Source organism: Oculina patagonica, chromosome 12 (assembly GCF_052425735.1).
Source record: "Oculina patagonica isolate OP01 chromosome 12, crgOcupat, whole genome shotgun sequence".
Lineage (NCBI taxonomy): Eukaryota > Metazoa > Cnidaria > Anthozoa > Scleractinia > Oculinidae > Oculina > Oculina patagonica.
The window spans coordinates 13,110,816-13,124,976 of record NC_135769.1 but is presented as its reverse complement, the minus strand read 5'-3'; the positions used below and the strand labels follow the sequence as shown (position 1 = coordinate 13,124,976).

The 14,161-nt window shown below is 37.7% G+C and overlaps 1 protein-coding gene across 2 annotated transcripts; it reads right to left on the bottom strand.

The window, feature by feature from the left end:
- Positions 1–5,243: 5,243 nt before the first annotated feature.
- Positions 5,244–11,225, bottom strand: LOC144632376 (coagulation factor X-like). Of its 2 annotated transcripts, none has more exons than XM_078491005.1 (5): positions 11,133–11,225; positions 10,946–11,024; positions 8,404–8,535; positions 5,998–6,120; positions 5,244–5,552 (listed from the first exon to the last, which is right to left on the bottom strand). In XM_078491005.1, the coding sequence occupies exons 2-5, from the start codon at positions 10,995–10,997 to the stop codon at positions 5,440–5,442; spliced, it is 420 nt and encodes a 139-aa protein (XP_078347131.1). In that variant the 5' UTR covers positions 10,998–11,024; positions 11,133–11,225; the 3' UTR covers positions 5,244–5,439. The 2 variants fall into 2 exon arrangements, with proteins under 2 accessions (XP_078347131.1, XP_078347132.1); XM_078491006.1 differs by having other exon boundaries at positions 10,946–11,021; positions 11,133–11,170.
- Between the last annotated feature and the right edge of the window lie 2,936 nt (positions 11,226–14,161).

The following is a 14,161-nucleotide window of genomic DNA, read 5'->3' as shown; positions in this document are numbered from 1 at the left end:
AAAATCCCTTCGCTATGCTATTTGTCAATTGCCATGACATTACCGGTTGAATTTTCGACCGGTGAATTTGGCGCTAGACAGGTATGAAAAGTCCTTTAAAAAGGCCCAACCAAACAGAAAAAAATTAAATGAAATTTGAGAAAATATAGGATACCCACAATGCGCCCATGAAAAAGAAAATATGAAATTCGTTGCAGTTTCCGACCTAAATGTAGAGTTAACCACACCAAACCAAGAAATTTCAAACACGGACATTGATGCCGTGCAGTTATTTAACGTCATGTCCAAGATACATGCTACCAGAATAGATTCTTTATGAGATTTCGATAAACAACATATTAAAAACTACTAGGATGTTGTTAATGAGTTTCATAGGGAGGAAATTTAAGGCAGGTAACGGCGCATGTGCCGATTCCAGATTAGATAATGACTTGTCATGCATATTAGCAAGCAGCCTCTGTTGTTCTTGTCAAGAAAAAGGATGGCTCTACACGCTTTTGCGTTGATTAAAGGGAACTAAACGACATTTGTAAAACAGACCCATACCCCCTGCCACGAATAGATGATACCTTAGATGCCTTTCAAGGGGGCCCAAATCTTCTCAACATTAGATTTACGTTCAGGTTATTAGCAAATACAGCAACAAGCCTCTGCTAGGGAAAGGCAGCATTTATTACCCACAGGGGTCTTTATGAGTTTACGATTGTACCGTTTGGGCTCTTTAATTTCTCTCCTTCATTTTAGCGGCTAATAGAACACTTCCTCTGTGGGCTAAAGTTGAAAACATGCCTTCTTTACATTGACGACATCATCATTTACTCACGGGTTTTAAAGAGCATCTTACACACCTAGAAGATGTCTTTCTTAGGCTAGGTCAGGCCAACATTAAACTTAATCCCTCTAAATGCTTCTTTGCTAAAGACCTAAGACACATTGTGTCCAAGGACGAATTTCGCCCAAATCCTGATAAAATCCGTGCTGTCACTGAATTCCCCGTCACTAAGAATACCAAGCCGACAACACAACTTTGACCTCGGATCTTAACATCCTTCTAGAATGCGTGATTTATATAGTGGTAGAACAATACAAAACAACAAGGAGGACCTGGATTTCTTCCCAAGAGAAGATAGTGTGAGCTAGACTTGATGAAGATTGCAAAGACTCCTGCAAAGGCCTTCTGAATGCCAATGAATGCTTCAGTGCTCTTAAATAAATCGCAGGCTCGGACGTTTCGCTGTAGATGTTTCCCATTTTACATTTTTTCTACTCTTTTTGTGAATGAAATCAACTGCCCCTTCCAAAAGGGGCTATTATCCGTCACCCAGAGGCAGGGTATAGTTTCTTTTTTACCAAAGAAAAGCATTCTCCTAAAAAATGGAGGCCAATTGCTCTTTTGAATTGTGATTACAAAATTGCGGCTAAGGCCATAGCAAACCGAATTAAACGGGTACTTCCCCAAATTATTAACAATGACACGAGCGCTTTCCTGAAAGGACGCTCTATAACCGAAAATATTTTTCTAATTGACGGAATAACAAACTTTGTGGATAATACGAATAAACCTGGTCTGCTGGTGTTTGTAGACGTTTGATTCGATCGCGTGGTCTTTTATCGAAAGAGCTCTCATACACTTTGGGGTTTGGGCCCTCGCTGGTGAAATGGTTCAGACTAATCTACAAAGACGTCTGCAGCGCCATCCAAAACAACGGTTGGGTCTCAGAGCATTTCATCCTAGGCCGGATTTCGTTTGTACTGCTATTTATATAATCCCATAAGATTTACGGAACATTTATTTTGTTTTGAATATTAAATGATGTACGGTCGGTTATTAATAAAGTAAACTGGTGATATAACATAAAATGAAGTTGAAACACTTACCCAACAGCTTTTCGGAACTTCGAATTTTTGTTTTACGAGTCATCGATTCCTTTGTGTCGAGTTTTGGCTCATTTCTTTCAGGATATTCAACTCTTTCAGTACTTCACCGAGCATTCTGTTCGCAAGCTTGCATTTCTACAGTTATTTCTTGTTTTCGACTAGTACTTCTTTGATTTTTGCAGCGTGTGTTCGAGGAGAACATTGCACTTCTCTTTGATCTCCACCATGCATGATCGCCGAAATAACGTATCTCAAGAAATATGAATTTTTGCTGATGCCTTGGGGAGGGAGTGGGCAGGGAATGTTTTCGTCGATATTGGCGTTCTCCGCCGTACCATCTTTAAATATATCAACAAAAAACACTAGATAAACTTTTGTCTATTTAAAGTGAATAAACATTCGGAAAAAAGGATAGAAAAACGGTAGCTGGGCAGATAGAACAAAGATTATATTTCTACCCTGGGGACGGTCGATATTCCCCTTTTATTAGAGATTGTATTTTTCGTCGTCATATGTATTTTGACTCACCCTTCGGATTCGCCAAAATACTGCAAGAACCGTAAAAATATACAGCGATACTACACACTAAAATGTCTCGTATTGAAGCTATATTTATTTCAGTTATCATATTGTTACGCAAGCTGTAATGTCCGAGTTTTTTGTCGTTTAAGGTAACTCAGGAGCACCACATATGTGTAAGGATAGCGACGAGAGGCAGTGTCCCCTTTGGTGTTCAAAGAATTCATTCTTTATGTCCAAGAATTGTGTTCTCAGCTGCGGGTCTTGTGGTAATGAACTTACTTTAACTTGGAGGTACTTTGGTGTTGCTCAGTATCTTGCTTGTATATTGTAGTGTTTGTTTCGGGGTTTTTTTAGGGGGGTGGTACAAGTTGTCAAGATACGTTGCCATTTATTATTTAAAATATATAATATTTTAATTTGTTCTCAAGCATCTCAGCGTCCGGAATCCTCAATCCTTGAATCTGACTGGCTAATTGCGCGCTCCAGCGGTCCTGATTTTCCCATCCGGACCCCGCGTACGGACCGCTCACGGCGCGAAATCATTTTGCACCTTCAGTCTAACGAACACATGAAAGTTTTGCTCTCCAAATACAAAAATAGCTGCTCACCATCCATTGTTAATGCTAAAGGACAAAAAAGCAGTGGAATTAAAGGCCTCAAAGCTCTTGAAGAGGCGAGTATTTATTTCTTTCTCAACAAAATCGATTTGTAGTTTACCGTTCGCAGTTTGCCGTTGTTTGTGCATTTCGCAATGATTTTTATGCCATTGCGGTGGAACTCATTCGGTTTTTAGACTTCATCTATGTGCTAAACTGCCTTGTTCATCTGTCACTTTTGGCTAAAACAGAACAACTGAACATTTCTTGAGTACGGTTCATTTTAAGCAAAGCTATTTTATTCGGAATTAAAGTGCTACTATGATCAAATTTTCGATTTCCATGTTTTTACATTTTCGTGTACAATAAGACTTTCTTACTCACCTTGCCAATTTTCAATCAATTACGAACATCAGAAGTCGTTTTGTTTTAACGTTTATTTCTGATATTTTACGGCCGCCATTAAAAAACCTTGTTCCAAGGCTTGGTTGCGAATAGGGAGAAAATGACGTCAAAGGCTAAAATACCTCACGGGTTGAAATTATAATAACAATATGTATTGAAAATCACGCGAAAAGCAACAAAAACTTTGAGCTTGTTTTTCGTGCAATTTTCTATGCTGATTGTTATTCTAATTTCAACCCGTGAGGTATTTTAGCCTTTGACGTCATTTTCTCCCTATTCGCAACCAAGCCTTGGAACAAGGTTGATTTATGGCGGCCGTAAATTCTCTGGAATAAATGTTATAATAAAACGACTTCTGATGTTCGTAATTGATTGAAAATTGGCAAGGTGAGTAAGAAAGTCTTATTGTACACGAAAATGTAAAAACATGAATATCGAAAATTTGATCATAGTAGCACTTTAAGTAAAAAACAGCATTCTTCACTCTTGGTTGTCGATCGAGTCGGACTCGACATTGAAATCAAATCCGCGCGTATACAAACAAAGATTTTGCGACAGATTTTTCCACGATTTCTTAAATTCAAACAAAATTAAGTAGGAAAAAAATAAAAACGTTATTTACCGGCCTAGGTCGGTCCGTATTGGTAAAGACTGTACGGTGGCTTTTTTCTTAAAGATGAATTCCAGTCCGTACTGCGCAATCTCGGCTGCAATGTTTATGTGAGCCCACACGAAGGGAATGTTTACAAGCAAAACTAAAAATTCCGCGACAAACTTACCTTTTTCTTCATTATTAACGCCAGATATCCTTGCAGAACAAATAATAACGAGTAGAAGAACCTTGACGCTATTTCAAACCGACGTTTTAGCTCATCGGAACTTCTTGAACGAAACGAATTAAACTGTAATGGCGGACTAAAAAACGTCATGTATGCTGTCACCGAAGTGTAACGTTTCAACGAATTCAAAACAAAAACGTAAACAAACCCCGAGTCTACGCAGTACGGACTGGAAATCATCTTTAAAGCTGAGGACAAAAGAGAGATAAATGATCATAAGCGAGTATGGCGACCTATCTTCTCTCCCGAATTATAATTAGTATAGATCAATAAATCTGGAATAAGCTTAGTGTCAGAGGGTTTCGTTGACGATTAATTCGTGGACGGCGTGTTTGTACGATTTTTACTTTTGGAGCTTTTGGAACTTTCAGTCCGTTCTTGCTCGTATCATCGTCACCACTCATCCCACAGTTCTCGCTAGGGTCGTTATCAGGTCCTCTCTTTTACAGTTGTGAAAGCCTTTACGCTACATTGCTCTCTCCTTATTTTTTAAGCAGCAGGATTCCAAATTTATTTATTAATCTTGAATTAACTAATACTTTCTTCAAATGAACAACCAGAAGCCGGACCGTCTTCCGGCTCCGTCTTATAAATAAACAGTTAGATTCCAACTTAACAGCCAACCATGTTCCTTCCATTGCTTTAAGCCTTCATTGACTGCTCCAGGTATTGTTCCGAGATTGAAACAGAGCGGAAACCTCTTAAAAAAAACACTTACTATATCGTTCTACGATGTTTACACGTCGGTCTAAGTCATCTCAAAAGAACCGAAACGTTTCGAATGAAACGAACTCCAAACAAACATTTTTGCAAGAATATAATTACAATTTTCTGTTTTATTCAAGTAGAAAATACTTAATACTCTTAATTAACTGGGCAATCGGTGTTTACTACGAGCAGGCAACCTTGGACAAGCCTTTTTTCTCATTGTTATCCCTTCACCTAATCACTCATTAATATGGAGGAATTCCAAATTAGTACTATTTTGTGAATATTGTCCGGTTTTTATAACGAGATGATTACACTTTGACCTACCTCGACACTAAACAGGTAAACTTTGCTCACCTTGCTTATTACTACTCACATGGACAAGATTTACAAAAACCTTGTTCAGCAGTCAAATGACAAATTGGGAAATTATTTTAATAAGGTACAACTAACTATCGGACAAAAATAAGTTGAGTACAAGGTTATCTGCTTTATTCACAACCACCGCAACTTCTCCGACAGAATCTCATCATGTATACAGGATTTTTCTGACACTCTCCTTGCTTGGCCCAAACAGCGCATTCCTCATTTTCCTCGGTGCATCCTAATGGAACGATCACAATCCAATTATTCCTATAACGATTTATCCTTACATTTACATTAGCTTGCCACGCATACATGTGAGTGGTAAAAAGAAAGTTATCATCTAGACAAAAGGCGATGTCTAGTCATTAGGGGATGTATAGTCGTAGTGGATGTATAGTCTCGAGCAGATGCCTAACCTCTAGGGAATGGCTAGCCAGTACTGGGTAGGCAAAGCTTGTAGCAAATATCTAGCCAATAAGGAATGTCTAGCCAGTAGGGACTAGCCTGTAGTGAATGTATATCCTTTAGGAAATGCGTAGCGCTTAGGGAATGATTACCCAGGACTGGGCAGGCCTAGCTAGTTGTGGATTTCTAGCCTTTAAGGATGTGTAGTCTGTATTGGGCTTTGGCTTACGCGGAACATGTAAATTCAGAATACAAAAGATATAGTGAGATAGACTTACCACAGGCTCCAACTCTACAACTTCTTACACAGTTCGTAAGCATCCAACCCGGATTTTTAAAACATTCTCCCGCATTTGCCCAAAATGGACATTGATCTGGATGAGAGTCAATGCATCTCAGAACTGAAAAGCAAGACGGTATGTTTGTCACATTTAAAATAGATGGATTATTAATGTATATATTGATGTTCTTTAGAAAGTAAAATAAAGAAAGGGAAAACTAAACTTTCATAACCAGCCTTGAAAAATATGAACGGAACACTGTGGAGAGTAAAGGATTGGAGGTAAAATGGAGGAACTCGTTGCTGCTTCCCTCAGCTTCTCCTGGACGAATCGTATATTACATCCGGGTATTACAAGAAACGACCTGTAGAGTATACACATAAATTGGAATTTCCTGCTTGATTTTTGAGTTATTTTTTCAAAAATAGCTCTTTAGTCGTCGTGTCCTTGTAATCAGTCGGTGGGTCAGTGAAGTATGTGTGTTTGTCACACCAATCAGATTTCAGGTACTATCAGAACCAATAAAATTGCAGTTTATAAAGGGGAAGCAATCTGACGTAGTCAGCAATTTCGTTCGAAGTTTTTAGATTAGAAGGAGGCGGAATCGGTGAGTTGTGATTTAACCCTGGATTAAAAACGTTTTTCGTAACGCCCGCCTGCTTACAACGCACACGCCGTGAGCAAAAGGCCCAACACTAACTTGTTATTCGTCTTATTCGAGCGTACGTTTGGAGAGGCTAGCTTTCCATTTGCACAAAGCAGATTTGAAGAATAATGTGGTCATTACTTTTGCCATCCGCTTTGCGAAGTTCGTTGGGAAATTGGAAAGTTTGTTATGAAGTTGCCAAATAGGTTGCGAGTTTTTGAATCAAATTGTGAGCTTCGATACAAAGTTCCCAACTTCGGCCCGAAATTAATAAAACCTTCTATAATTATGTTATCAAAAAGGGCTTTGCTACGCTAAACTGTTGGAAACAAATGTCATAAAAATAAAAAACTTTTATGTAAAGCGAGCCGTAAACACGTTGTCTCGAACAAATTAGTCTGTCGCGTCGCGTCGCGTCGGCTTCGATTAAAATCAATAAACCATCCAGTTTCATCCGGTTTACTAACGCAGAAGACTTGAAATTGAAGACAGTGAAGATTATGCCTCACAGAAATCGTTAAATATGTGTTTTTCATACAAAAAAGTTAAAATTTGACCAAATTTCTACCTGCATAAAATTTATTTATCGCCAAATCACTTGCGTGATCGCTGATGCGAAACGTTGTCTTGCACTTCAAGCTACTTCAACTTTCCTTGACAAGCTCTAAAATCTTCGAATTCAGAAATCGCCATGACTTTCGAGCAACATGTTTTGTTTCTCCTCAACAACCAAAACTTCAAAAAATCAGTCGGGCCGAAGTTGGGAACTTATCGAAGTTCGCAATTTGATTCGCAAACTCGCAACGTAATTGGCAACTTCATAACAAAGTTTCCAATTTCCCAACAAACTTCGCAAAGCGGGCGGCTAAAGTAAATTGAAATCAACTGTAAAACATCTCGTTCAAACATTTAATGAACCGGTACAAGTATTAACTTTGCTGTTAAAAGCAACTACGATCGAGAGCAAAAACAGAATAAGAGCGTGCCATTCCGTGACAATTCGATAACTCAATTAGTTCTTGTTTGTTGAATAGAATTTAGGTTGTGAATGAACGAAAATCTTTGTCGAACAGTTCTGACAGAAAACAAATACTCCAGGTGTACTGCGCTTTAAAGAACTTTCCCGAAGAAAGTGGTTTTTGATTTGATGCGTTTATTACTTCGTTTATTATAGTACTTTTCGTTCAATGTCTATATGGAATCGTGGCTTTTTCGAGAAAAACAAGGGTATCGTGTTACGTTCGTTTTTAAAAAACAGAGGTCTCATGTTACAAAAGTGAGAAAAACAACAATATCATGTTTCAGTGTTTGGCAAAAAGCCAAAAGTATTCCGTAACAAACAAAAGTAACACGTTACGGTTGCAACAAAGCTAGCAACAAAATAACCGCTTAAACAGAATAAGAACGTGCCATTTTGTGACATTTTGATAATTGAATTAGTTTTTGTTTTTCAATTAAATGATGAAAATTTACATATTGAATAAAACAGTTCTGATGTATCAAAATGCACGTAAAAGTTATTTTGTTTGCAAGCAAATTTTGTGCAAAAAGTGACTTCGTGGGCCGCCATACACAAATAGCTCAACCCATGGCATAAACCATCCCAACAGGACAATCACCCAGTTTTACCCCAAGCCACCCCATAAATTGAAAAAATAACTCCTGCACGCTTAGCGTGCCTATGTTTAATTATAGGTTCTCGTTCAGTTTAACTTTGTTAGAATATGATGATACACAAAACAAGTCATCAAGCTTACTTTCGCATCGTTTACCACTGTAACCTTCAGGGCACTGGCAGTAATAACCATCCGCATGATGGTAGCATTGTCCACCATTTTCACAAGGTGATTTAAAACATGGAGAGATGGTTCTTTGCACGGCTGATAGACCTACATAACACACATAGGGCCTGATTACATGAGCCGGGCTGGCTCGATTTGCCGAGATGACTCTAGCCCGGTATTACATGAGCCCGGTTAACCGGGCTGGTCGGACTTGCCGAGATGACTTTCATTCCGGTTTTAGCACGAATGATCTTGATCACCATTTTACGGCAATTTGGTGGTTAATTTTTTGCACTTATGCAGCTGGATGGGTTACTTTACCTCTACATCGTATTTTGAAGGAGGAGCATTCATTTTTTCGTCGGATATTGTGCTCGAAAGAGAAATTTAATGCTGGCCCGTTTAGCCGGGCTGGCCCGCTGAACGCGATTACATGGACAATTTTCTGCCCGGCTAGCCGGGATCTCGCATCGCGATACCGGGATCTCGGCTAACCGGGCTGGCCCGGTTGTCATGTAATCGCGAAGCTGATTTTTGTTGCGTTTAACAGACGTGCCGAGATCTCGGCAAACCGAGCCAGCCCGGCTCATGTAATCAGGCCCATAGGACGATCATCACAAGGAATCATCACTTGAAAAATTGTTGTTTTTTTTAAGGTATCACGGAAGGAAAATTGGCATTTTTTTTCCAAGGGAAATTGTGTGCAAACCATCAATGGCAACCCCAAAAAAGTATATATTCTCTGAAAGCTTATTGAATAAAGATTGTAATTTGGATTTTGTTTTGAACATATAGACCATAATAAGCAACGTCAGCATTTTGTTTGCATGATGTTACGCAACTTTAGGTTTAATTGAGAACACATTTATATGGGAGCCAAAACTTTTATGTGGAATTTGATCTACATATATTGGTCTAAAAAACGGTGTCTCAGATTTTTCTTTTCTTGCTCCATTAATTTTTTATTAATTTTTAAGCTTTAAAATGGCGTTTTTGGGCTTCTTTCAGATTAAAAATTAATTAAAAATTAATAGAGCAAGAAAAGAAAAATCTGAGACACCGTTTTTTCGACTTATTTGCCTGTTTACAAGCAAAAAGTAGGAGAATAGCGTTTAGGTGGGCTAAAATCTGAACCGGAAGGGATCGCATTCTTGTTAACTCTCAAGGGACTGTTTTAATTTCTCAAGGGAATACTTTCCGCTGTGGGTGATCACTCGCGCGTGAAGTGTCACTCAATAGTTGTGCTTTAATAACACTTCCGCTCTTGTAGAAAAAACGTGACTTGTCAAATTTACAAACGTTATATAAGAATTAAAAACGTGAGTAGCCCAAATCTTACGTGACATAACCAATTAAGAATGTGAGGGGTTCAGCGCTCGAAGGCAACGAAGTTTAAAACGTAATTTGTATTGATAAAAGTCTTTAGGCGCTACAAGTCTTTAACACACTAAAACGTTGCTAATAGTTAACCAAAGGGAACTCATTTCATGGCACTTGCCCATTGATTATTTCTGCTGAGTTGCACAATTTAGAATTCCAACATCCTGATTCAATGCAGGTGTGAAGTGATATTATAAGTGTTTTTGTAGCCTGTTGTGAAATTACTTCCGGTGGAAGCAGTAAACGCTAAAAGTGTTTGCTTCTGTTCAGAAGTTAATGCATCGCCATTAGAAAAAAAACAGCAACTGTTTTACTGGAAATGTAGTCGTTAAAAATAGCATGTCTAGCCGTAAGGTAAAGAATAACGCGAGGAGAAGCGGCTTTTGATAATATCCAAACGGAAATTTACTTCTCAATGTGGCGTTAAGATTGTGTGACGAGACAAACTCTGTCGTGCGTAACCTTTTACATCGGGAACCCTGCAGTAAGCCGAGTAGAAATCTTTATATTTAACTCGAAAGGAAACAACTATTCCGATTAATAGCAAACGTCAAAGTTAACCATTTTTAACCAAGCCAAAGTATATGAGTCCCAAAGCGCCCAGCCGTCACGACTGACAAATACAGCATTTCCTCCGCGAAAATACAAAAAAATCCTTGAACTGAAAGACGTTTGAATTCTTCCATGATATGTTCGAACAACAATGCCCAGGATAAACCTCCTACTCGTACTTACTTCATGCAAAAAAGTCGACATCTCGAAGAGATCTTTGATTTAGACCAATATATGTAGATCAAATTCCACATAAAAGTTTAGGCTCTCTCGTAAATGTGTTCTAAATAAACCTAAAGTGCGCAACATCATAATTGCAAACAAAATGCTGACGTTGCTTACTATGGTCTATATGATCAAAACAAAATCCAAATTACAATCTTTATTCAATAAGCTTTCAGAAAATATATACTTTTTTGGGGTTGCCATTGATCGTTTGCACACAATTTCACTTGAAACGAAGATGCCAATTTTCCTTCGTGATACCTTGTTATAAATTCCTTTCCTATTGAGTCAGTACAAAACGTTACAAATTGACCCATAATAACAAGGGCAGTAAAATTTTTTTTGATCCACTGCTTACCTTTTGCTGTAACTAGGAACTGTCCCACAATGGCGAAAACAATAGCGATCATACGGCCATTCAAGTTGGTCGATCACTACTATCAAAGAAATTGTACAGGGTAATATGAAATCATTAAATTTGTATCCTAAATACGAAGAAAGGGCAATTGTAATCGGTCTCGGTAATTGATATATATGTGCCTTACCGTAGTATAATCTGCCTATTCTTTAACTCAGCGACCCTTCCTCATGTTTAACCACGTATTCAATACTTATATAGACAGAGAGTTTGATAAAATCAGATGGATTCATATGTATGGTAATTTGTAATTTGTGTCAATCGAACGCCGCTTTGTAATAACGATCAAACCGGTAATAGCTCTTTCTCAAGCTGTCAAGAGGTTGATAGTTTTGTAAATACAGGTTAACTTAATGCTATAACAAACTGCTGAAATAAAATTAATATGATAACGACGCCCTAGGCAATAAAAAATATGGCAAACATAAATCAAACATACCTTGCTTTTGATGTTTTAACTGACTCGAAGAGCTTTCTGAGTTTTCCAAGTTCCGTAATTCACCACGGAACTGCAATCCAGCCGTTTTCAGTTCGACATTCAGTTGTATATATTTATTAAATTTGACTTCCTTTTAGCTGCCACCAACTTCAAAATGACATGTTTTTGTTTAGCAAAACAATAGACATAGTGGTTGGCGAAATATTATTCAAATAAAATTATTTCCATATACCACATTTATAGAATCATTCCTTTCCAAAATACTACTTTTTAGATATTCTGCAAAATGCTAATTTCACGGATCAGATGGGTTTCGGTTTCTGCTTTAAAAAAGGTTTAGTTTCTACATTAAAACGCCGTTCACGTCAATTTCAATCACGCAGTAATTTGACACAGTGTTAAATGTGTCCCAAAATAACCGACAACTCCACGGTTGCTGTTGATTTCAGGCAGGGCAAGCGTGCACAATGGCGTGTCATAACTTATTTTAAGGGTAAAAAGGATGATTTTCTCATTAGTGAGAATTCTTTGTGTTTATAATCAATGTCAAAAGTTCCATTCAATTTCTTTCTAAACGAGTAAAACGACAGCTTCCAATCACTTTATTTTTGGTCAGCAGCAGGTTTAGTATATGTGGTTGCACAGTGTAATTGTTGTAACAAAAGGTTGTGCCCAAATCTGAGGAAAATTGACGGCTTTTCTGTTGAAAAACGACGACGACGAGAAAGAACCCTAATGAATTTGAAACTTTGGAATTAAAAGAGTTGGCCGACCCTTTACAGCACCCTTCCTTCTGACTCTCCTTGTCAGTCAGAAAATTGTCATACAAAACGGCAGCCAGATATCAAGGGGACCTTCAGAACTAAATCACTTTTTAAAAGTGTCAGTTGTCAGAGCTCTGACGTTCAATGGCCGGTTTACTGTTTTTGAAACCTTATGAAAACACTATTAAAACAGCAGCTGGGCTTTTCGGTGATTAATCAGATTATTTTGGAAGATAGGGAGCAGTTAAAATGGGCAATAGCATATAAATGTTCGTTTAGATATTTTACAATGTTCAAAATTTGGTGATGTCTTTGAGTGAAGCTTTGGCAGTTGACCATTTTTGCTGTCGTCATATTTTATGATTGACACGATCGCGTGGGACTGTCCTGTAGTGGGCCTATTACACTATCCTTTATGTGCTAAATGGCGCTGGTAGTCAAACTGTTTATACCCAGGAAACGGGTATTTAATATTTCCTCATATACTGGGATGTTAAATGATATCTGTCAGAAAACTAATTGTGCATTCCAAATAAGTTGAGCTGTTCACTGATAGCTCAAGTGATTATTTAATACAACTCTCCTTTAATTAAACTAAAATTAATGAAAATCGTTTGTTAACACATATCCTGTTCTTTTGTTACCATCTTCTTAAGACACACAAAGATATATGAATACGTTAACACGTGATTATATATGAAACAAAAACAAAAAAACACGTCCAGACCAATTTTAAATGTTTTGCTAGCTTAGGGTGCCAGCGTTGTACCTTAATTTTAAAGATATCAACAGTTATAGATATATGATTTAGAATAAAATTATTTTAAAAAAAGAAATGGGTCCCGAGCGTTTATTGAAAATTATCAAATTACCTCCTACATCGCCATTTATAAAATAGCATTGTGCCGCTGTAATATTTGAAAAGAAGGCTACAGACTGAGATACGAAACTAAACTTCACCAATACGGCGTATGGAAAACGCGTATGGAAAACGCGGCATATAAATAACAAATGATCTTTTGCAGTATTGAAAACTGCTTATAAGTATAGGCCGGGCTAGGCGCAATTTTTCTCTTTTGTGTACGAGCCTCGATATAAAAAGATGCTTTCTTGAACAGATTTTAATTTTACATCTAGCTTTATAGCTTGTGAATAATAAACTCTTGTATCCTGAATACATTGTCTTGTTAAACATACAAGACAAATTAGACGGTCACCTTTTAGCTGACAGCACAGAAAGCCTTTTTTAAAACAAAGAATTTAGAGATCCATGTGCAATAGTTATCTGAGTCGATACAGAACAATACAGAGAATAAACGGTTACAGAACGTTTGTCTGGGTATTAATATTATTTGAAGTTGGATCAGGGACCCTGTTTTTACACATTTTCGTCCTGAAGGAGCTTGAGCGAGGATTATTTATCGAAAAATTCTACCTCGATCGCTTTTAGACGTTTGCAGAGTGCATGCCGGGCATCTTACTTTTTGCTTTCTTTTTACACTTTTTCTAACATAGAACTGAAGAAACACTCACTCGATTTGAAATGGTTGCGAAGTTACTCAGTGACGAAAAGATCAATCCATTCGTTAGGCGTCCTGTTGTTTTTTACTTATCGTCTCAACGCATGCTAATGATACTCGTTTTCGTAATTAATATTAAAAAGAACAAACAAAACAGGCAAAAACAAGACTGTTGTAACGCTGTATGATTTATTTACGGATTTCCCGTATACACTACTCCACAAAATGTTACATTGTTGACGCTTTTAGGCTTTCAAACATGTATGTTAATGCCAGTGATGCTACTTACTAATTTTTTATATATTCCACAAGTTATGCTTAATACAGCAGAAAAACTGCGGCGAGCAGCCCTTAACCTGTTTCTAACATACACCACAGCTTTTCTTGCAGTTGATAAGCATGTAAGTGGGGTTTTAAGTACATTCTCCCAGTG

Bases quoted from the DNA above. Each gene is read 5' to 3' on its own strand.
- LOC144632376 (XM_078491005.1), bottom strand. From the start codon at position 10,997: ATGATCGCTATTGTTTTCGCCATTGTGGGACAGTTCCTAGTTACAGCA. The intron at 6,121-8,403 runs GTAAGCTTGATG...CTTGCTTTTCAG, and splicing joins CAGTGGTAAACGATGCGAAA to TTCTGAGATGCATTGACTCT. The intron at 5,553-5,997 runs GTAAGTCTATCT...TCGTTCCATTAG, and splicing joins TTGTAGAGTTGGAGCCTGTG to GATGCACCGAGGAAAATGAG.